At 38.2% G+C, this 21,303-nt stretch overlaps 2 protein-coding genes across 7 annotated transcripts in view; one reads left to right on the top strand and one right to left on the bottom strand.

The window, feature by feature from the left end:
- The window catches only part of LOC107223630 (diuretic hormone receptor), a 29,240-nt gene extending 16,290 nt beyond the window's left edge, over positions 1 to 12,950 (bottom strand). Inside the window, exons 1-2 of one of the 3 annotated variants that reach the window (XM_046736281.1) lie at positions 12,477 to 12,950; positions 4,652 to 5,051 (exon numbers count right to left, since the gene is read on the bottom strand). In XM_046736281.1, the coding sequence (XP_046592237.1) occupies positions 4,652 to 4,922 (271 nt within the window). In that variant the 5' untranslated portion in view covers positions 4,923 to 5,051; positions 12,477 to 12,950. Of the gene's footprint in view, positions 1 to 4,651; positions 5,325 to 12,007; positions 12,368 to 12,476 lie in introns of those variants that run through there. The other 2 variants (XM_046736279.1, XM_015663373.2) reach the window with 2 other exon arrangements.
- Positions 12,951 to 14,464: 1,514 nt separating this feature from the next.
- On the top strand, positions 14,465 to 20,385 carry LOC107223641. 4 transcript variants are annotated; one of them, XM_015663391.2, is made up of 8 exons: positions 14,465 to 14,849; positions 15,153 to 15,285; positions 15,913 to 16,086; positions 16,913 to 17,066; positions 17,141 to 17,285; positions 17,391 to 17,617; positions 17,729 to 17,977; positions 18,150 to 20,385. In XM_015663391.2, the coding sequence occupies exons 1-8, from the start codon at positions 14,724 to 14,726 to the stop codon at positions 19,933 to 19,935; spliced, it is 2,994 nt and encodes a 997-aa protein (XP_015518877.2). In that variant the 5' UTR covers positions 14,465 to 14,723; the 3' UTR covers positions 19,936 to 20,385. The 4 variants fall into 4 exon arrangements, with proteins under 4 accessions (XP_015518877.2, XP_046592202.1, XP_046592204.1 ...); XM_046736246.1 differs by lacking the exon at positions 14,465 to 14,849 and having other exon boundaries at positions 15,247 to 15,285; positions 15,913 to 16,003; XM_046736248.1 differs by lacking the exons at positions 14,465 to 14,849; positions 15,153 to 15,285 and adding an exon at positions 16,638 to 16,710 and having other exon boundaries at positions 15,913 to 16,003.
- Positions 20,386 to 21,303: the final 918 nt, after the last annotated feature.

The raw sequence follows: 21,303 nt of genomic DNA, 5'->3' as shown, positions 1-21,303 counted from the left end.
ACAAAAACAGTTCCATTAATTGCAGGAGGTCGACTTGACTCGCAATATCTCAAGGATAAACGGGCTGAATCAAAGATTATCTTACGAAAAGTGGAAAACAAGTCCGAGCACATCGAAATCGTGTAAAAATCACCAGAGTTCAGTGTTCAATCGTTTCGAACATCCTAATAATAACACCTCGATACACCAATTGTCGATATCTTAGCTTGTGGCGTTCAAATTTCTCTCAGAATCTTTTCCGTTACATTTTGTAGAGAGATTTTTTAACTCTTTCAGTCACGCGTTTTTTTTTTTTTTTTTTGGACACGGAATTGAGTGCAATTATACGACGTTCCCTGTGTATTTTTCTACGCTGAATGCAAATTTAATCAAATTAAAAACCATCCCTAAAATGGGGTAAGAACGTAATGAATTGTCAACGTTATTTCAGACGGTATTCTTGAATGAGACTTGTACGAACATTTACTTTGAGACAATATAACCTTAGGCAGAGAATATGTGCAACCTCCCATACTATCTGCATGCACCCACGAGGAGGGTAAAAACTACCCCTATGCATTGAATTTTCATCTCTGTTTGTCAACCAATGAATTCGAAGCTTTTTTAGTATACGTTTATTATCAGATTTCACCGCCAACGAATTACATTCACGAAAATACGTTTTTTTTTTTTTTCTCTTTTGCATATGTTTATTTATAACAATTATAAACAATTATGGATTCGCAAAAAATCCTAATCATTCCAAAGTTTAAGGTTTTTTTTTCATTAGTTGAAAATGCAAAAAAATTCAGGATTTTGCATGGAATATGACAAAGAAGGACAAAAAAAAAGAAAAAAAAAAGAAAAGAAAAAGAGTTGAACGATTCTTTCCATTTTCATAACTGTCGATTCCAACGGTCCGATCGATTCATCCCTAATCCTAGCCGATACGACGAAGGTGGGCGAGGAACGAAACCGTCGTTGGAATTCTTCGCTGCAGGGGTTGGTGTGAGCTGGTTATATAACCGTTCTTTCTCGTCCTCCTTATTTTTTTTTTTTTTCTGATTCATTTAATTTTTTCCCCTCCGTATTTCCATTTGTAACAGAAGAACCACCGCGCCGCCTTTCCCCGAGGCTTGTCTGGTTACGTGTGCGATTTCCTTTCTCCAGATAAGAGAGAGAGCGAGAAGATCCCAACCCAAGGCTCTTTCTTTCGAGTATAAATTACTTTGCTCCGAGCACACAATCTCCTCATCTCCTCCTCCTCCTCCTCCTCCTCTTTCCCCTCTTCGGTTACCTTGCACGATGCCCACAGAGTTATCTGTTAGCCACCGCCTCCAACGAGGCCAGCAGCCTCCTCCAATCAACTTGACGCTCCTTTACGGAAAGCACTTTTGTCATTAAACCCCGTGAACTGGTTGCGCCTAATTTTTAGTGTACAAAAGAAGAACGCGGAGGAAAAAAAGGAAGATAAAAGAAGAAGAGGAAGAGGAAGAGGAGGAAAAACGGAGACGGAGCAAAGCTCGCTCGGCGCTCTTGTGTACCTACTTAGCAGACGTTAAATGGACCTCATTTACCTCGATCCTTGGTAAAGAGGCCTTTTCCTACCGCGAACACCCCGCGGACGCTATTTATAGCGACAATAGAGCCAAAGCGTTGACCGTCGAGCTTTTTTTATTCGATAATAATGAACGGGCTATCATTTCTACCGCCATGGTTGGACAGAGGCTACCCGGCGCATCAATTCCGCCTGTAATTAACGGCCTCGCGGCCGGGGGTTGACCGAGTTTAGGAAGGGCACTTATCCCTGATTACATCAAACACAGATTCTCTCTCCGATATTACCTCGCGATACCGGCAAACAGGTCAGACCATTTTACGAACGGACTCTCATTTTTATTTCCTCCTATTTTTACCCCTTCGGTCAGGAACCGTGTTCAGACAGTCTGCGGTTGCTGGTGGAACGTAACGCGATACATGAAAGGAAAGTGAAAACTCTTTTTCGCTTCCGAAGTACGGTCGACAAAGGTAAATAACAAATGCCAACCCTTTTGCTTCTCGAGTTTTAAATTGAGGAGAGTACAGGGAGGATGGTCGACTCCACCAAATGGGTATACTCGACATCGACGACCCTTCACGGGTCTCAAACGGCGTATCATGGCGAGAGGTTTGATGTACAAAACAAGACTTTGAGGACGTGGTTGGTTAACGCCTCGAGCCAACTCGAGAAACATTCGATTCACGAAGACCGAAGCACTACGTTAAGCTGGTTGTGGTACAAGTTTGTCAGAAGCTCAGACCCTGGTATCTCGTAGAGGTAGATTCGATGTAGATTTAAGTCCGTATCGTCGGAGACAAGGCGTTACGTCCGTCAATTACGTAGGTAGGTATACACAGTTTTCATCCCCGAAGGAGACCAACGCGTTTTCGCCAGACCATGGATACCATTAAAGCGGAACGTCGAGCAGTGCGGGGTAGGGAAGTCGAAAAGCGGTACGAACGACGTCACGGAAACGAGAATCGAACCCAAGACCCTACATCTATACGTACACGTATACAAACGTATCCTGGTAAATATCGTAATTGAATTTCGCCGACGTTTGATGCCGGAGCAAAGATACGACGACGTCCTTTTCGTTGTAGATGCTTTTTCGCCAAAATTAACAATCCCTCTTCCTATAGTCGTCAAAGCGGACGGTTTCAATTTGTACGAAACATAATGGATACCGCTAGGCACGACGACCTCCTGACCTCGTACCTATTATCATCGTCGAAATTTTCTGTCCCGTTGTGCTGTACGCACTTAATAAGTATCCCTGAAGGACGAGCTTTGTGGGTAGCGTTTGTAGGTCGATGATGAGTGGCTGAACGATTCGCGGATATTCTCGTCCACCCTTCCGGCCCCTCTGCGTGTACTTGCCAGTGTGACTGACGCGAGAGTTTGTCGAGAAAGTTCACCGCTCAGGCCGTTTGATGTTGGATAAACTGTTCCACCCCCGTCTATTACACGTGTATTGCTGGTGGATCCTTTTTACACATGCACAGGAACGAATGCGAGCAATATACGGTATGTTCAGCCCGTTAATTACGCCACCGCGTACCTATGGCGATACTCTCACCCCTTTGGGGTCATTTACTGACTACTTCGAATTCGGCACCCGGCCAAATTAACAAATTCCAAAACGACGGACTCGCGTTTTTCTCTTTTTTGTTTTGTTTTTCCAATTCGATAAAAATTTCCGAGATTATGTTCAACGTGTATCGTCAAGGTTCGTGTATGGGTATTATTGATCCCGTAATAAAAATGAAATTAACCTACCAAGGTTTTCCCGCGAGTCTACCGTATACGCTCGAAATTCATCGTCGATAGATATAATTAGAAGGCGGGATTAATTATATACCGCGGAGTGAAACTAAATTGTATTATACGCTGTACCTCGTAAACAAATAACGGTTATTTTTTTTTTTTTTTTTTTTTTTTAAATCTTTTATTATCGTTTGTATTATATTTGCGATACAGGGGTTAAATGGTAGATGGAGAAAAATGATGAATAAGAAAATGGAAACGAAAAAATTTAAGAGAAAGAAAAAAGGTGTGAGATATGAAAGAAAAAACTACAGACGGTTATTGTCAGTGTGAAATCGCGTGGCAGAGATTTTGCCCCATTTTTATGTCACTTCGACAAACAAGAACGAAAAAAATAATGTAATAAAACGATCCGGTGACCCGTGAGTCGGGGTGAATGAAAAAAAAAAAAAAAAGTTACCCTGCCACCGTGCGATTGCATCGATTTACAACAAAATTGCAACAACATTAATACTCCAATATTAATACGCGTGCGAATAAGCGCCAAGGTAGATTTTGTAAAAAAAAAAAAAATTGCAGTCATTACCGCGATGCGTTTGAAGTACGTTGAAAAAATTAGGTTTAATTTTGTATTCTGAAGTAAAATTAGTCGTTACTATTGGCGTGCTTTGATATTTATATATATATATATGCAAGACTAAAGTTAGACACCCTAAATTAAATCCAAACTTTTGTTTTGGTTCTACCGTCCGAAATATGTCCGGACGTAAATCCAACGCGTAGGGTAGCGAAGAAAAAAAAACAAAAATTCCCGGTGTCTCGACAGAAAAAACATTTCCGCAGACCATGGAATTTCCGGCATTCAGAATACGCTATCCGATTCTCCCCTTTCCAGCATTCTTCGCCTCTCTCGAGAACGAAACAAAACATACCGACCCTCATCACCCCGCTAACTGTTCGTAAAAAAACGAAAACAAAAAAAAAAAAAACAAAACGTAAAAAAACTCATATATCCACTGGTACACCATCATTGTTTCAACTCGATGATCAATTAAAAAAAGAAAAAGACGTAACTAGATTTACCGGCTCCTGTTCACTGACCTCTATGGGAAAGAGAACCAGTGGTTGAGTATGGTACAACGTATCCATGCACACGGATACATGGACATAGATCGTAAAAGCCTTGACGCAACACAAATGACATTAATTTGCATCGGAAGACGTCGTGCCACCACAACGAGGCCTGGAGGCCACGATAACTCGTAAAACGACACTCAACCGCGCGTCACTGTCCGCCCAATTGGACTGCAGCTAATACCAGATCGAGGAAAGATCGGGGGCTAAAAGAATTCATATCATACTTACGGGTCTTGTCGTACTGGATACCATTGAGCTCCTCGAAGCATGGTAAGGTGGCTAGGCTTCCGGGGGGTGTGCGAGGCCAGCATAAAAGAGAATCCCAGTCGACTTCGCACTCCGGTTCGTGCTGGGTATGTTCCTGACGTCGGTACTTCTCCAACGAGCATTTCACCTCCTCGGTAATCAGCGAGTCATTCAGCTCGTTGATGTAGTTGAGAACGTTGAGTACGTAGTTGACCTCTACGGGCATGGTGCCGTTAACCGAAACACCCTCCATCGTCCTCTCTCTCTCTATATCTATCTCACGGTGATCCCTCAGTCTTCTCGACCCTCGACGCGTCGACGAACGGTGCACCGGCGGTACCTAACCTTCCCCAGATCACCTTGGTCTCCTGGTCTCGTTCATCTGCGGCATGAGATCACCGGGTCAAAGGTCCTCCTGGTAGTTGGGAACGGGGCTAAGGTGGCGGTGATGGTGTCTACTGTGACTTTCTGGAGTAAGGGATGCGGAAAACCGTCGGAGTCTGCACATTCAGGAGCGTCGTCACCCGGCGCGGACTTATCTCCCGAAGGCATGACTCCTCTCGTCGACGGATCGCGAGGAACAAACCGCTCCTCCGTCGACGGGATCCAGCCGACGGATGTGCCGATATGGATTTTCGCCTACCAACGTTCAAGCCCGATGCTTGTGTGCCAGCAACGCCGTTCTCGCTGTTTATCAACCAGAGCATGCGCGAAACCCACGCGGGGACAACGATGCGCCCATCCCCGAGTATCCCAAGGAGTAACGCACTCCTTGTCCCGATCGTCATCCACCACCCTCGATGACACTGTACCCACCCCCGGCTTTTACCAACTCGGTAACGGACTGAGAGGGACCGGGTTTTGTGTCCAAGCTCACGTTTCGTCTCGTTTTCCCAAGAGACGAGGGAACGAAGACGGTACTTTGAACGATTTTCAAACGTCGAAGGCACGTCGAGATGCGTTGTGCCTTTATACCGGAAACGAGACGGAACCGCGGTTTAAAGACGTATCTTGTGTTTCGGGACCAATGGGGTTTAAATTTAGGAAAACAGATTGCCAAACGATATGTAAATTATGCTGGCGTAAGGATGCGTTTTTATTTTTAACAAACCATTTTCATTGTTTAAGAATTACTCCGAAGGAGTTGTAGTATAACTTTACGAAATGTCATGCAAGTATATTTTCCGTCAATTTATACATTTTACTGGACTTAAGACACTCCTTGTTAACTTATCAAAGATCATTGAACATTAAAAACTTTACAAACGAACTTTAACTTCGTAATTAAGTTCTGATAAGTTTTATAGGGAAACCAGTCCTTTGACGTGAAACATAAAAAAAGGAAATAGGAAATCATGGACCAAGATCGGAATAGCTCGGTAATTAATATTCTTCAATTAAGTTGCGTTTTATAAAGCAATTCGCATGTTCTGTTAAATTTTCATCGATATCAGCTCATTTTGTTCTCAAATGAATTCTTCACAAATCAAGTCACATGGATTTTCGATCAAATATTCAATACCTACATATTTACATCTAATATTCATTTATTATAATCTATAACACAATTTATTATAATATTACCTATAAACCTGTATTGATTTGACATAAGTTAGTTTTTTTCTGCCGATAGGAGAGCTTAAGAAAAAATTCAATTTCGACAATTTGTAGAATAAGTCATTCGCGAACAAAATAATCTGTGATATATTGAAACTGGATATGTGGTGAAGTTTCTTTTTAAAAAAAAAAAAAAGAAAAAGTAGCCGATTGCGACGCATGAAAAGTTATTGATAACTGATCACTTTCCGAGCAAATCCATCGTCGTTTTCTTCTTTTTTTCCTATCTTTTGCACCTTCGTATTTAGGGGATATTGTTTTGACATAACTCAATTTATTTAACCTCAGTTGCATTGGACTTCGGTCTTCATATTTCGCTAATTTTACGTTTGAATATTATTTTAACCGTACCGTAAACCTTACGCATCCTCAATATTGACAATGGGAGGAAAAAACCCACAACTCGGAGTCTTTTCGGGGATAATAGCGGTTTGGTCTAAATAACTTCGGTCTTCAAACACGCAAGAAAAACTGCAAACTGACAGACAGTAGATATTGAAATTTTTTCGAGGGACGGTGGGCAGAATTTTTAACTCGCTTCACTATACGGAGGTAATTCTCTGCGGACTAAACAAACTAATCCTTCAACATTACGGACAGAATTATTTTCTAAACCTATCAGATTATAATTGTACAAATTTCAGACCGTATTTTCTAATCTTTGTAAACTTTCCCAGATAATTGGAATCAAACTTTTCCTCCTTTTACATGAAAATCTATGAATAGTATTTTTATTATATGTACAGTATCGAAAAATTATCAACATCTAAATGATTGAACAGTTACCGAGGTAAGAAAAATCAAAAAAATTATACATCAGTAATATTAAACAATCGAAATGTTATGAATTCAGTGTTTTTTTTCTTTGAAGAAGTAAAAAAAATGGCGAGTGGCGTCTGAATAGCATCCTAAAATTTCGTTGGTCTGCAGTTTTTATGGGAAAATTCCTCAAATCGCGAAACCGCTGATAGATTGGCAAAACCGGTTAGTTTTTTTTAAATATATTGATTAAGGTTTGTAAATTTTATAAAAATTCCATGACTACTGTGATTTCCAAAGAAAAAAAAAAAATCGCATGTAATCATCAGTGATTTTGTTTTTACCATCTGACGAACTACAAATACTCTGTCTTACTGGCGTAATTTCCAAAGTTCATATAATTAAGGACAAAATTTTTAAAGATTTCATGATTATTGTAATCACAGTGATTGCGATATGGTTGCAAATAATTACGTTAACGGATAACGATTGTCAGACTTCAGGGATTTTCATGATTACAACGCGATTACAATTATTACAAAATGACTACAATAAGGGTTGTCACAATGAATGCTTCAACGGCAAACCCCTCGCAAACGGTTAACTCGAGGGGTTATTCAGTCGTAGATCAGGTGACGAGCGATTTCGATGTCTTCAATGATTTCAATGATCTCAAGTGATTTCAAGCTATTATAAAATGACTGCTTTGCAAAATGGTTTGCGATTTCAACGAGTGATACATACACGGGCGATTTCACGTGATTTCAAGGGATCTCATACGATTTTATGCGATATAAAGCTATTTTGCGCGATTTCAAGAGACCTCGAGTGATTTCATGCGATTTCAACTTGTTACAAGTGATTTTAAACGTCTTTAAAGCGACTGCTTTCCGAAGTTGTTTGCGATTTCACAAGATTTAACGCAATTACACGTGATTTCGAGTGATTTCAAGTGATTTCAACCAATTATAAGGCATGCTTCGGCAAAGTGGATCGCGATTTCACACGTTTAAGGCAATTACACGTCATTTCGAGTAATTTCAATAATTTCGAGTGATTTTAAAGCAACTGCTTTCCAAAGTGGTTCGCGATTTCAACAAGCGAACACACGTGCAATTTCACGCGATTTCACACAATTTCGGGTAATTACGCGTGATTTCGAGTGATTTCAATAATTTCAAGTGATTTTAAACGGTTTTAAAGCGACCGATTTCCGAAGTTGTTTGCGATTTCACACGATTTAACGCAATTACACGTGATTTCGAGTGATTTCAAGTGATTTCAACCGATTATAAGGCATGCTTCGGCAAAGTGGATCGCGATTTCACACGTTTAAGGCAATTACACGTCATTTCGAGTAATTTCAATAATTTCGAGTGATTTTAAAGCAACTGCTTTCCAAAGTGGTTCGCGATTTCAACAAGCGAACACACGTGCAATTTCACGCGATTTCACACAATTTCGGGTAATTACGCGTGACTTCGAGTAATTTCAATGACTTGAAATGATTTTAAACGATTTTAAATCGACCGATTTCCAAATCGATCCGCAATTTCAACAAGTGAATAACCCCCTAGAGTTAACTAGTGAAAACGGTGTTTTTCGGCCACCACGTATGCCTCGAGCGCGACTGCGCCCCTTCCCATCAATTTCGCACCCTCGGCGGTCTGACTTATTGGCTCTATTCGTCCCTTCCTCAATCTCCTTAAACACCCCGCGATTGATTCTCCCGCGGCTGCAGCAGCTGCTTCCGGACTTCCGTCTTACGTGAATTTCGCGTTATCCGGCCGAAGTCTGCGAGAATTGCGCGAGATGCGATCGGGCGAATATTATAATCGGTTGTAGTAACGCGAACGCGTTAGCCTTTTATATTCGGATTTTTATTTCGTCGGGAAAAAACGGAATTATTTCGATCGTTACGCTTGCCTTTTCAGATCATATATTTACCGCCGCGATAATAATATAACACGACGAGCATTTCACACCGCCAAATATACGTCGTGATATAAATAAACACGCATGCCATGTATCGGGAGAATTGTCTTATTTTTTATTTTCCTTTCTCTTTTTCTTTTATTCTTTTTTTTTTTCAACAGAATCGAGCCATACTGTAACGGTTTTTCATTTACGAAAAATTCTTATCGATTGCGATAAGATGCGAAGGTTATTTTTTCTCGTAAAAATCATTTCCATACATTTTACACACATGCGTAACACGTATTCAATTACTTTATAGTGCGCAAATTTATATAACGCATGACTGTCGAATAAATCCACGATTTCGGTTTATAGCTGCTTTCCATTCACGATCAGTTGAGAAAAAACACGTCTTCGATCCGATAAAACAAGATCAGGCAGGAGATTATTTTATATCGGCAGTAAAACATTGAAAAATCGCTAAAAAATTCACTCCGATATTGTTGGAAAAGTTTTAAAATGATTTAATCGAGTGACAGAAATTTTTAGAAACGGTGAAGAAAATCGGTATTTTAATACTGACGATGAAATGAAAATTTGTTGAGATGAAAATTCTATCAACTTGAAAATCTACGAAACAAGGCAAAAAACTGGATACATGACACGGTGAAGTGGACATAAAAATATGTCACAAGATTTAAAAATCTCATTTTAAAAATTCGACAGCACAAAAGTTTAAAAGTACTGTCATACGACATTTTTTTCCCGTCAAAATTCCGGCGTGTCAACGTCTTACGAATTTTCTCATTTTTCGTATATATTTGACCAATTTGCCGCCGCGTATATTAAATTCTTTTATGTTTCCTCAACTTTTTCCCGGTGAATTATTGATTTCATTCAAAATTTCAAAAAATATCAGCCTGTCACAAGTTGGCATGAAAATACATCCAAAAATTCATACATTCCTTTTATTTCAAATTTAATAAACTGGTTCAACGGAATTCAAATTTATTGGAAAAAAAAACAACCGGAATTCATTGAACATTGGATTATCTCGGTAACAATAATTTATAATTAATTATAAAAAGTGTGCAAGAGGTAGTTTTTTTTTTTTTTGTTGGTTAATGAGTCGGCTAATGTTAAGAATAAAGAGTGGCGGTCAAAAAATTATACGTTTGAATTTAAATACGAATTGTTTCAACCGTATTATAGCAATGAAAAAATGTATTGAATACAAAGAAATCTTCACTGAGAAAAATTTCATTTGTTACAGTAACTAGAAAAGTTCGGTAAAACAGGTATCGTTAAAAAAAGTGTTTGAATATTGTTGGAATTACGAAAAACGGGGTACGCCTAAACATTTTGCGCTATTGTCGATCCTTTTTGGTAATTGCATAGCAAAATCAGTATCCGAGGTTTACTCCACTTTTTTAGTTAAACAAGGCCTTGACATCAATTTATTTATTGTTGCACGAGCGTTAAATTTTCGCAACAGTCGCAAGAAAATATAGCAACAGCGATCGTATTGAGAAAGAATAGCAACGGATACTAGAAAACTAATTTTCATTTTCTACCTAGAACTATATTTATGGATTGTGGTAAAAATTGAAAATATTTAAGGACTGAGCGGTAACCGTAAATAAAAATTTCTCTCAGCGTTGTCGTGAATTTGAATAAACTTGTTCTCAGAGTTAATCGATTGTTTCCGCACAGAATCAATAAAATTCCTGATCTTATGGACATCCGGTCATTCCTTGTATTATTTACCACTTTTCTGGGTCACTGTATATCCGACTAGCGTTTCGTACGATGTCACAATCGCATCGGTCAATTACGATATGGCTCAATTAGGGTCATCAATTGCACCGGAATTTCTCTAACTGCAGGTAATTGCAGGCAGGCAGTGTTGAAATATGGGTTTGCACCTCGAATACGACGCACGTTTCAAGCCGAATACTCTGACTGACAAAAGTTATTGGACGATACGTTACGTTACGTTTCGTTTCGTTTCGTTTCGTTTCGTTTCGTTTCGTTTCAGCTACTTTTTTCCATTCCTGCTTGACACGAGTATAGGTTTATATTGCCGCTCACTTTTTCAAGCTTACCACGTTTGCCAAATAAGCTTGCCGAGTGAAAGCTCTCGCATTTATAACTCGGCAAATGAATATATTTATTTGAACCGCGGTATGTTCCAACAGTCCGAATAACTTTTGTTAGTCGAAGCGTATACCGTGGTTTTATTATTTATTTCCTTCTACTCCTTCTCTCCCCTGCCATAATCCCGTACCTTTTTTTACCCTAGCGTTTTTCTATTCTTTCTTTATTCTTTTAACATTTTTACGTTTACTACTTTTCTCACACTTTCGCGCACTCGTCGCTCCGCGCGAGATAAATTTACAAAAGACTCGGGGCAAGGGAAATATTATACGTGTATCAGTTGCCTCGAGGACCGACACTTATACAATGTCTCGAAACAGATTGAATTAGACTCTTTGAAACTCAATTATTTCGTCAGCTCTGTAAATATGGAAATGAATTGAATTCGAAGAAAAAATTTAATAAAATTAAAAAAAAGGTAACAAGGAAGATAAAGGAGGATAAAAAGAGATGAGATATAGAAACGGAAGTGGAAAAAACGCGCGTTGTTTTACATTAATATACAGAAGCGAGAAGAATAAAAACGTTTTTTACGCGAGTTCGGGAATTTTACAAGAAACAAAATTTGACGTGAGAATTATTTGCCAATACGTAATTTTTCATGAAAATTGTTTCTCTTGTTCAAATTTGACGAAGATGAGAAAATACCGTAACCACCCTCTAAAATTGTTGTTCACAATTTTACACTATAATTTCACCTCTTTTGCTGTTGTATACAATTAATAATATGAAAAACTGCTTTGGATCAAATTTACTTTTATCATCCATCGACTTGAATTATGAAAAATCATTATGCATGTATTTAATAATAATAATTACGGGGGTGAAGGGGGGGTGGGGGGGGGGGAGGGTGGGTTAAATTCGGGAATTATTTTCCCGCATTTGTACCTGTCACTTGGCCGTGTGGAGAAAAACGTCCCGTTTAATTAAAAGTTTCGTTCTGCGCATGGGATTATCCTTCAGCTTTAAGAGAGAAGAGAGAGTAAGAACGGAGTTGAAATTTTCTGTGTATAAACTCGTTGCTGATACGTCCGAATGTATTACAAAGTTAAATTCTCCATTGTTTATCCTGGAGGTTTGAGAATAATACTGCTATAGAGGAATACAAGAACTCCTGTTGTATCTACATTTTCCAAAGAGGAACCCGACGATTTTACATCCGAGAAAATATTTCACCGAGAAATATTCGCGTTTGAATAGAGAATAATAATTAATGAGAGAAAATGACGCCTGTTAAAATTTACAACAACGATGAAACGGACGATCGAATAATCCGTGTATTATAATAAAATATTCACATTTTTACGGGAATTTTTAACACAAAATTAGTTACACAATAATTCACACTTCGGCTAACCTGCTGTGTAATTATTACGCGATTTGATATCTAGGTGCGAATCATTTGGCCAGAGTTAAGCCAACGGTGAAATTAATTTATGGAAGATTGAATCAGCGAGCGATTGGCGAGCCCAATCTTCATATCGTCCGTAATATCGAAACAGAGGGATAATATTGAAGTTAATAATCGGTCGAATACATGCATGCGCTATCGTTTTAATTTAATCGATAATGCGGAAAATGCGCACTTTTAACAATCACCGATTACCGCGCGCGCGGTTAAACGTGACTTTTCAATTTCGTTTGACGCAATAGCGAACGGAGACGAAGAGGAAGTAGGATAAAAAGTAATCAACAAATTGTTTAAAACACGTTTCCGAGCGCGCATTGACGTGTTACTTTATGTTAAAACGATATCACATCTCGAGTAGGACTGAAATTAATGCATACTCTACGCTTCACTAACTAGGCACACTTCGCCTTCTAGTGCTAATGGGCTTATCTTCGTCAAATATTTACCCAGTTAATAAGATTTGCCAACATTGCTCTAGCGGCACCCACTTACCACCGTCTCTCTTCTTCTCGACATAACGATGCCGCGGTAAGTCGGTTTAAAAAAATAACTCCATTTCTTCCCTTCGATTAACCGTGCGCAATGTACGCGAGGAACGAATAAAATAAAAATATACTCTCCTCGCACTCACGTTACACTTTGAAGAACGACCGCTAATTTACCATCAACGTCACAGTTCGTTTATTTATACTTGCCGCAAGATATAAAAGACAAATTTTATCATTTATATTATATACCGTGTATCGAAACAAATTGCGCATGAATTTTAATCGCCGTTATAAACTTTTAAAACTACTATACGGTATGTTGTGCAAATTAATTTACTTCACTTGTACGTAACTTTGGAAATTTAAACTACGCGGTGTGGAAGAAAGTTGGAAAAACGCAGTTCTTATTATTATTTTTCTATAAATCAATCCGAGGAGAAATTTCTACGGAAGTACAAAAACTAGTACTTAAAATCGAACTTCGGCCTTCGACGTTGTAGCAAAATTGCAATCTTGTGTAACATGGGAACTAACTCCGTTAAAAGAAGCGATAATGTTTTGACCAAATTATTGATATTAATTAACGTTGGAATTCGATATTGTGTAATAACTACTGTAATTACATATTCATTTGCAAAGTCGTCAGTTTTATAATATATCCGAAGAACTAGGAGCTTCCATAGCTGTTGATGCAGAGTTAAGCATCCTCGAGTTCTGACGTCGAAATATTCACTAAATCTCAGTAGGTATGTGTATATGTATATGTATGTGTATGTATATAATTCCGGACGTACAAGAGATTCCATCTGCATATTTCGAATAATTCATACGAATTATATATGAATATACAAAACAACGCGAAAGATATTCTCTTTCGCAACGACGTTATGTGATTATACAAGGTGACGTACATTATCGCGTTGTACCGATAATAATATGCACATCTCTTTCCCCCTGCTACGAAATACATGCGTAAAGATGTATAACAAAATTGCCAAGACTTGTTTAAAATATTTTCAAACATCCTAGTGACGCCGTTATTTATTTATAATTTTTTAAGTTTTAGAGCTTTGGCTAGAATTTTCATCGAGTATTGATTATGTTTGTACAGGTATACTTCCTCAGTCAACGCTTTGTATCTTCAAATTATAATTCAAACCGACGAGAATTTTCGCGTCGCGTGATTTGTGGCGCCATCTGTAGAAACTAAGCTGCGACACGAAGGCGGTAATATTTAACCTTAAAAACAACAAACCCGTTTCTACAAGCAACGTAAAGTTAGACTTCAACGAAATCAACGATAAATACATATAAAACGTTTGTGAGAGTGAAACACGGTAAAATTTCTTTCCAGGATGTTGTATTATTAATTTTTTTTTTTTTATCACCTAACCTACAAATACGGAGATTGGCAGGAACGATTAGATTTAGACGGCTGGCAGCACTGTGGTTGGAACCGGCAAGCAGACGACAGATAACGTCGTCGTCTGCAGGTAGTTCGGCAGTTTGCTTTTGCCCGTTGCTGCCGTGAATCTATTTCTGATCAATCACAATCTCCTTCTGGTCCACTCCCGCCGCACTTCATCGACAAGTTAGCTCTGCGTACGAGACGAGACGAGACTAGAAAACAGCGAACGAATTCATCGCCGAAATGGAATAATCGTTGACGAATGTAGCCGAGGTAGAAAAAACAGAAAACTCAATAATGGATCGCATAGTAATACTCGTGGCGAGTATCCACCTTTTTTACTGCCCCTTCACCAAAGTTGAAGAGAGTTTCAACCTGCAGGCGATGCATGATATTCTCTACCACGGTTTTAACCTGACAGAAGTGAGTACAAATTTTACCACAAAAATACGCTGTGGTTACTCAAACAACAGGTCTAAAATAGCTGACTCGACTACCATGGCGATTCGATAAGCTTTTCTCAGACTAGTCGTTAGTGTAACGCTTGTCGTATTTACCTCTTTAATTTTCTACCATAACAACGCCGATCGTTGATCGATGGAAATCGCCTGGCAATCTCTGGGAAAAGCCTCGCCAAAAGCTGTGTACGAATTCTGAAATAATTCCTCTCTCCTCTACCAACTGCCGTCTGATGATACGTATGCATCTATTTTTCCTTGAATTTAGTACGATCATCGTGAGTTTCCTGGAGTTGTGCCAAGAACATTTCTGGGTCCAATCATGATCTCCTGTATTGCGACGCCCTTTGTTGCAGCTGTTGATTACCTCAATCTCAGCAAATTCTTCTCCCAATATGTCGGTGAGCTGTTATTTATCTTGACGCATGTTTATTTGTTAGTTATTTTTTGGTAGAAATATAGATGAATTTTGAAAAAGAATCTTCTCAGGGTGATTATTCAGTCTAAACGACATGTTCGTAATTTAATGATCCTATGCGCAAAGAAAGTGGAACGGGAATAAAATATGGGATGGAAATTCGCAATGTTAACGCTGCGATAAATCTTTGGCAAAAATTTTTACTTAAATTTAAGAATATTCGAATTTCACACTAAACCATAATAAAGCGAAACGTAGTCATATCATAGATATAGTGTTTCCCTATGTAAACGTTACAGATTTCAACCACATAATAAAATTACATACCTAAAGTTTCAATCGAGATCAAAAAATAAAATTGTCGCCACTGCTAAGTTCTGATAAGTTCTCGGACTAATATGAATAGCGGTAGTTTAATTCTTATAGCTAAAAATTGCATCGACTTGCGTTTGTATTTTTCACAACCGAGTATGAGTGAAAACTTAAAATCGGTTGGAATTTCAGATAAATATAAAACCTCTGTTGGTAACGTTTTTTCCGAAAACTTTATACCTTTTCGTTTTAATTACTTCGAAAAAAGGAACTCATCTAAATTCTTTTTCATTTCCAGTGAGAGCTGTACTGGGCCTGATGGTAATAGCCACGCTACGACTGTACAGACAAGCGTTACAGCAAATATTCGGCCTCCAGTTTGTCAAATGGTTTGTTGCAATCACCATAACGCAGTACCACTTCATGTATTACCTGAGCCGTCCTTTGCCAAACATCATGGCCATGCCTCTAGGTGAATAAAGGACTAAAAGCTAGTCATTTCGTTACCTCCCACTTTGGGTCGTCTTCAGAAATTAACGTTTGAATGTGTTGTACGTCGATACAGAGGTCGGTGTCAATGTTTATTTGTTGTCATTGTCTAAGCAGTCTCACGTTACGCGTGTGAGCTAAAAATTGCGTTTCGTTAAATAAAAAAAATAAAAAAATTCTACGTACAATCGACACAGTCCTGTGATAATGTAAATTCGACATGAAGGTTTGTTCGGAAGATTGTTCACTTGTACATGTATATTTGAATGAATTCAAAGACAGTTTTCCCGATTGCATGTTCGTTAGAAATCAAAGGGTGGAACTCGAATGGCCTATTTCAAAAGGCGCTCCTTTGATGAAGAAAGTAAGCTTTATGCCTGTGTATATCGTCGACTAGCATTTGCCGATTGCTCTTATCTTTAGTAAAAGTTTCATATTATTTGACTCTGATGCCACTGAAAAAATGCTGATATTATCATAAGTAACGTCAATTGATCTTACTTATTCAAACGTGTGATAATATTTATGTTGCAGATAAAACTCAAAATACATAAATTGAACGCATTAAGTAGCATCAAGGTCTAATAGTAGCTAGAAAAGAAATAAGGTATGGCTAATTTCGTATTCGTCGAGGTATTTATTTATTTTAAGAAAAATGATTCGTCTACACTTTCACTCCGCAGCTTTTTTAAATAAGCATAATCATCAGCCTGTCCCCCCAATTTTCCGATCACTGCAATTATTATTCTCTCTTAGTCGCAGTAGCGTGTTGATCAAAATAATCATTGAGCTGAAATTTCATTTTCTAGTTCTGCTCGCACTCTATGGTTGGCTCAGGCAAGACCATGTAACGTTTATCTGCTCATCAGCGGCAGCCATCATTATATTCAGAGCCGAATTAGCTATGCTATTAGGACTATTTCTCATCCATGACTTAGCCAGTACGAAACTTACGATACCGAGGTACTTTGAAACAGAATACTATCCATCATCACGCCTCAAATCTGGTCATATTTTATTAACTGTATTGGTTTCAGATTGCTCAAAATATCGATACCCTCGGGCATTTTATTTCTGGGAATCACCGTGATCATAGATTCGATTTTTTGGAGTCGTCCTTTGTGGCCCGAGGGTGAAGTCTTCTACTTTAACACGATTCTCAACAAAAGTAGTCAGTGGGGTGTATCCTTTATAAATAACACTGAAACTGTTTCACTTAATCGACGAGCAAATAGAACGATTTACTTTCAAGTCAAATGTTTCTTCCTCCTTAACACCAGAATGTAGACGTCACCATTTCTTTGGTACTTTTATTCTGCTTTGCCTCGCGGCCTGGCTTTCTCGTACCTTTTCATACCACTGGGAATGATGTGGGACAGGAGAGTGCGCGCTCTAACTATTCCCGGAATTTTTTTCGTCCTACTCTTCTCTTTTCTACCGCACAAAGAATTACGATTCGTTATATACGTCTTCCCGCTTCTGAACATTGGAGCAGCGGCAGCTTGTCACAGGATGTGAGTTTCGCACTTGTACATATTTTATCAGCAAACCAGCAAAACTCGTTCCAGGAAAAGTCATTCTGTTCGTCGCCAAAACCGTAATTTTTGTTTTTTATTTTCTACTAGATGGGAGAACAGAGCAAAATCATCGTGGAACGGATTTTTCGCACTGGCTGTTCTCGGTCATCTAATTTTGAATGCCATATTCTCCATGTTCCTGCTCTGCGTGGCAGGTTCCAACTATCCTGGAGGTTTGGCTATCACCAGATTGCATCGATTAGAGAAAGATGCCATTGAACCGGTACACGTGCACATAGATGTCCTAACTGCACAGACTGGAGTCTCTAGGTTTACGCAGACTAACAAAAACTGGATGTAAGTGATACTCCCTTTTTTCAAAATAATTTTCACTTGTATCCGTGCCGACAAGTCATTCATTTACTCGCGACTTCCTGACTGAGATATTTTTAAAACGATGGGCTGCTAATGATGAATGATGAAAATCTTACTATTTTGAGATTCTCTCGAACGATTCTTTACCTTTCAGATATTCCAAACAAGAAAATATAACAATTGATAGTCCTGAAATGCTGCAATTCACGCATTTATTAATGGAAGCTAAAAGTAAATATTCGCCAAACATAAAGCCGTACATGAAAACTCACGATATATTAGACTCGGTCGACGGATTTTCTCATATCACGTTAAACTACAATGGTATACCGCCGATAAAGATAAAAACGAAACCCACTATTTTTATAATGAAGCGAAAAGCAAATATTAAATACGATCCGATAAAAGCTAGAGTTAGGAAAGATCTGAATGATGGATTAACAAACTTTGAAGATGATGCCAAAAACGTTGCTCTGAATTCTGATGGTACTCGTCAAGATCTGGATAATATAGGATTTATATTCGAAGACATCGAAGCGTCATTAGAGGCTATTGGAAAACCGTTGGAGCAAATATCAAGTGATTTGTTGCCGCATGAAAATGTAGTAATTATTACTGACAAGTCAGACGTAACTTTAAATGATATTGTAGATTATTCCACACCGAGCACTGAAAATGCGGATGAGATTAATGTGGAAGTAGAAGAGAAAAGTAAAAGTGAATCGATGGAGATAATAGACACATCTGATGGTGCAGGGTCGGAAAACTACAACTATTTGCAGAAAACTGAAAACAGTATTGAGCTAGATGATGATTCAGAGACGACTGAAGAAGTCTTTATGGTAGAAAGAAGCAATTCTGGTGAATGCGATGCGCGTATCGAAGAAGAAGCATCGCACGAGCAAGTTGCAAGTGGTGGTAAAATGGACCAGCAAAAATCAGGTAGTTTAAAGAAATCGATGAAAAAATTAATCAAGAAGAAGATGGGCGAAGCTAAGTCTAAGAAAGAAAGCTCCAGCGACAACGAATTAGAAGAGATCCAAGAATATGATAAGAATGATGTAAAAATGCCAAAACGTAATCTACCTTCAGTGTCGCAAAAAATGAAGCCAGTATCGAAACTTGAGTCTAAAGAAAAGAACGCAATTTCAATGGAGAGGACAAAAGTCCACAAAGAAAACGTCATTCATGTCAAGGAGAGTATCAGAAATATAATTAACCAATTCAAAGAATTTGAAAAGGATTTAGCTTCTGAAGATCCAGTGTCTCTGAAGAAATGGTCCAATGATGAATTAAGCGACTATTCAACAGAGTACACCGAAGAAATTGGAGCAGCATCTTTAGAAGAAAATATTGTTGAAATGGATAAATATATTGTCGAAACACAGGATATTAAAGCGGTGAAAGGAGCGAGAGAAAATTTGAAACAAATTATTGATCAGTTCAAGGAGCTAAAGAATGAATTATCTTCAGATGAAGATGATCGGTTTGATCAGATATCCGCTGATTACATAAACAGACCAATTTCAGAGACTTTGATGTTATTCAGTGAAGCGTTAAAAGACTTGGTGGCACGTAGAAAAGAAAGAGCAGCTAAATTGACACTTGAAATTCAAACTCAGCATGAATTGAAGAATAATGATGTGCCAAACGATGAGTCGGTAAAGAATCCAAAAACTGTGAATTTACAGCCTGACATGAACAAGAAGCTTAAATCAAGAATAGCGGGTAATGATGATTCAGAAACTGCACAAGTTTGGCAATCCTCTGCTTCCTCGAATGCAGATTCAATTGAAATACTTGCGGAGAATGTGGAAGTTGCGGAGAAAACAGAAAAGACAGAATTTAAAGCACAACGCAGGGCCATGATAGAAGAGAAATATCCTGATGTGGAAAATCAAAAGACGGAGCAGAATGAAAACAAAGTTTTGAATACTTGATACCATGATAATATATAACTAGTGAATACAGACTGTTTCCAGTGAATTGCAATGCGCCAAGAAAAATATGTAAATATGTTTCTGTGATACCAAAGTTTACAATTTGAACCATTGCTTATATTTCAACCTGAATACCAGTTGAGTAGCTCTGATGCTACTTTTCCGAATCAAAAATGGAATCAGCAAACTTTGAATGGTCTGTAAGTTTCATTTTTTCTCAGAATATTTTTCACCGTCGTTTACACCAAATTATCAAATATGTTATAAAAGTTGAAACAAACGAAGTTCTTTTATTCAAATACTTTCAAAGTGCCTTAAAAATGAGCTCCTAAATTCTTTAGTAAGTAAGCTGAATAATCGTACATACGGTATATATCGTGGAAAATGTATATAAGAAATGAAATGTTGTGTATCATTGTGTTACAAAAAGTAAAGACATTTAACTTTAAACGTGTATTCATTCTCAAAGATAACTGTATCTATTTCTTTTAAAAACTGTTGTTAACATGTTAATAACATCAATAAATATTAGTGATAAACTGCTTTTACACAATTCAAATTGCAAACGACGATTAACAAAATTCAATCCACGGCTTTCTTCGTTGCACAACAATAAATAAACCAAAAGCCTTGAGCAAGGCCTATAATAACACCACCTACAGTAACATGGTACAATATTTTATCTAAAACACCACCTTTCAAATGTATCGGATATCCGTCGTCACACTGAAAATATTAAGAAAGGCAGTTAACAACCAATGAATTGCTTTTAATTTTCCCAAAAGTTACAAGTCTTATCCTGCTACAAAAACAATTCAAGATCAAATGGTTAAAGTGATGGTAACAGTCAAATTATTGTAACTAATGAGAGGAGGCTAACATCGAACCTGCATTTTTGCCTGCTTTTCCTTAAACGCTTTAAACTTGGGGGTATCTTCGAATCTTCGTGGGCCCGAACAGGAGCTGGACTTTCGCAGCAAGTCCAAGCGTCCTAATGATGTGCTCGGATACGACTTGGGGTAGATTTTGACAAGCGAAACAAATCGCAAAAACGAAATCTCGGAAGTTTTACTCGTACAACTTGTGACTATTGACATTTCGATGAATATTATACTGGATTATACTTTAAATTAGAAAATAGTTAATAAAAAAACAGGGACGTTTTATGTCGCGCTGCGCTTTTGAGCAACAACTGAAGTACGAAATTTCTTTTGTCGCGAAATCAACGCAACGTGATTAGTACGAATGTATAAACTTTTTTGAAAACTTGGAACTAATAAGAATACTCACTCTTAATCGAAGTAAACGTTGAACCTTTTCTCTCGCGTGTTCGTAGGGTGATAATTATGACATTTTCCGAGAAGCGTC

Source organism: Neodiprion lecontei, chromosome 4 (assembly GCF_021901455.1).
Source record: "Neodiprion lecontei isolate iyNeoLeco1 chromosome 4, iyNeoLeco1.1, whole genome shotgun sequence".
Lineage (NCBI taxonomy): Eukaryota > Metazoa > Arthropoda > Insecta > Hymenoptera > Diprionidae > Neodiprion > Neodiprion lecontei.
Note: the sequence above shows the minus strand (reverse complement) of the source record. Positions and strands in the feature narration are given on the sequence as shown.

Excerpts from the sequence above, each read along its gene's own strand:
- LOC107223641 (XM_015663391.2), top strand. The coding sequence starts at position 14,724 with ATGGATCGCATAGTAATACTCGTGGCGAGTATCCACCTTTTTTACTGC. Across the intron at positions 16,087-16,912 it reads CATCATGGCCATGCCTCTAG|TTCTGCTCGCACTCTATGGT; the intron begins GTGAATAAAGGA and ends TTCATTTTCTAG. Across the intron at positions 17,978-18,149 it reads CAGACTAACAAAAACTGGAT|ATATTCCAAACAAGAAAATA; the intron begins GTAAGTGATACT and ends TTTACCTTTCAG.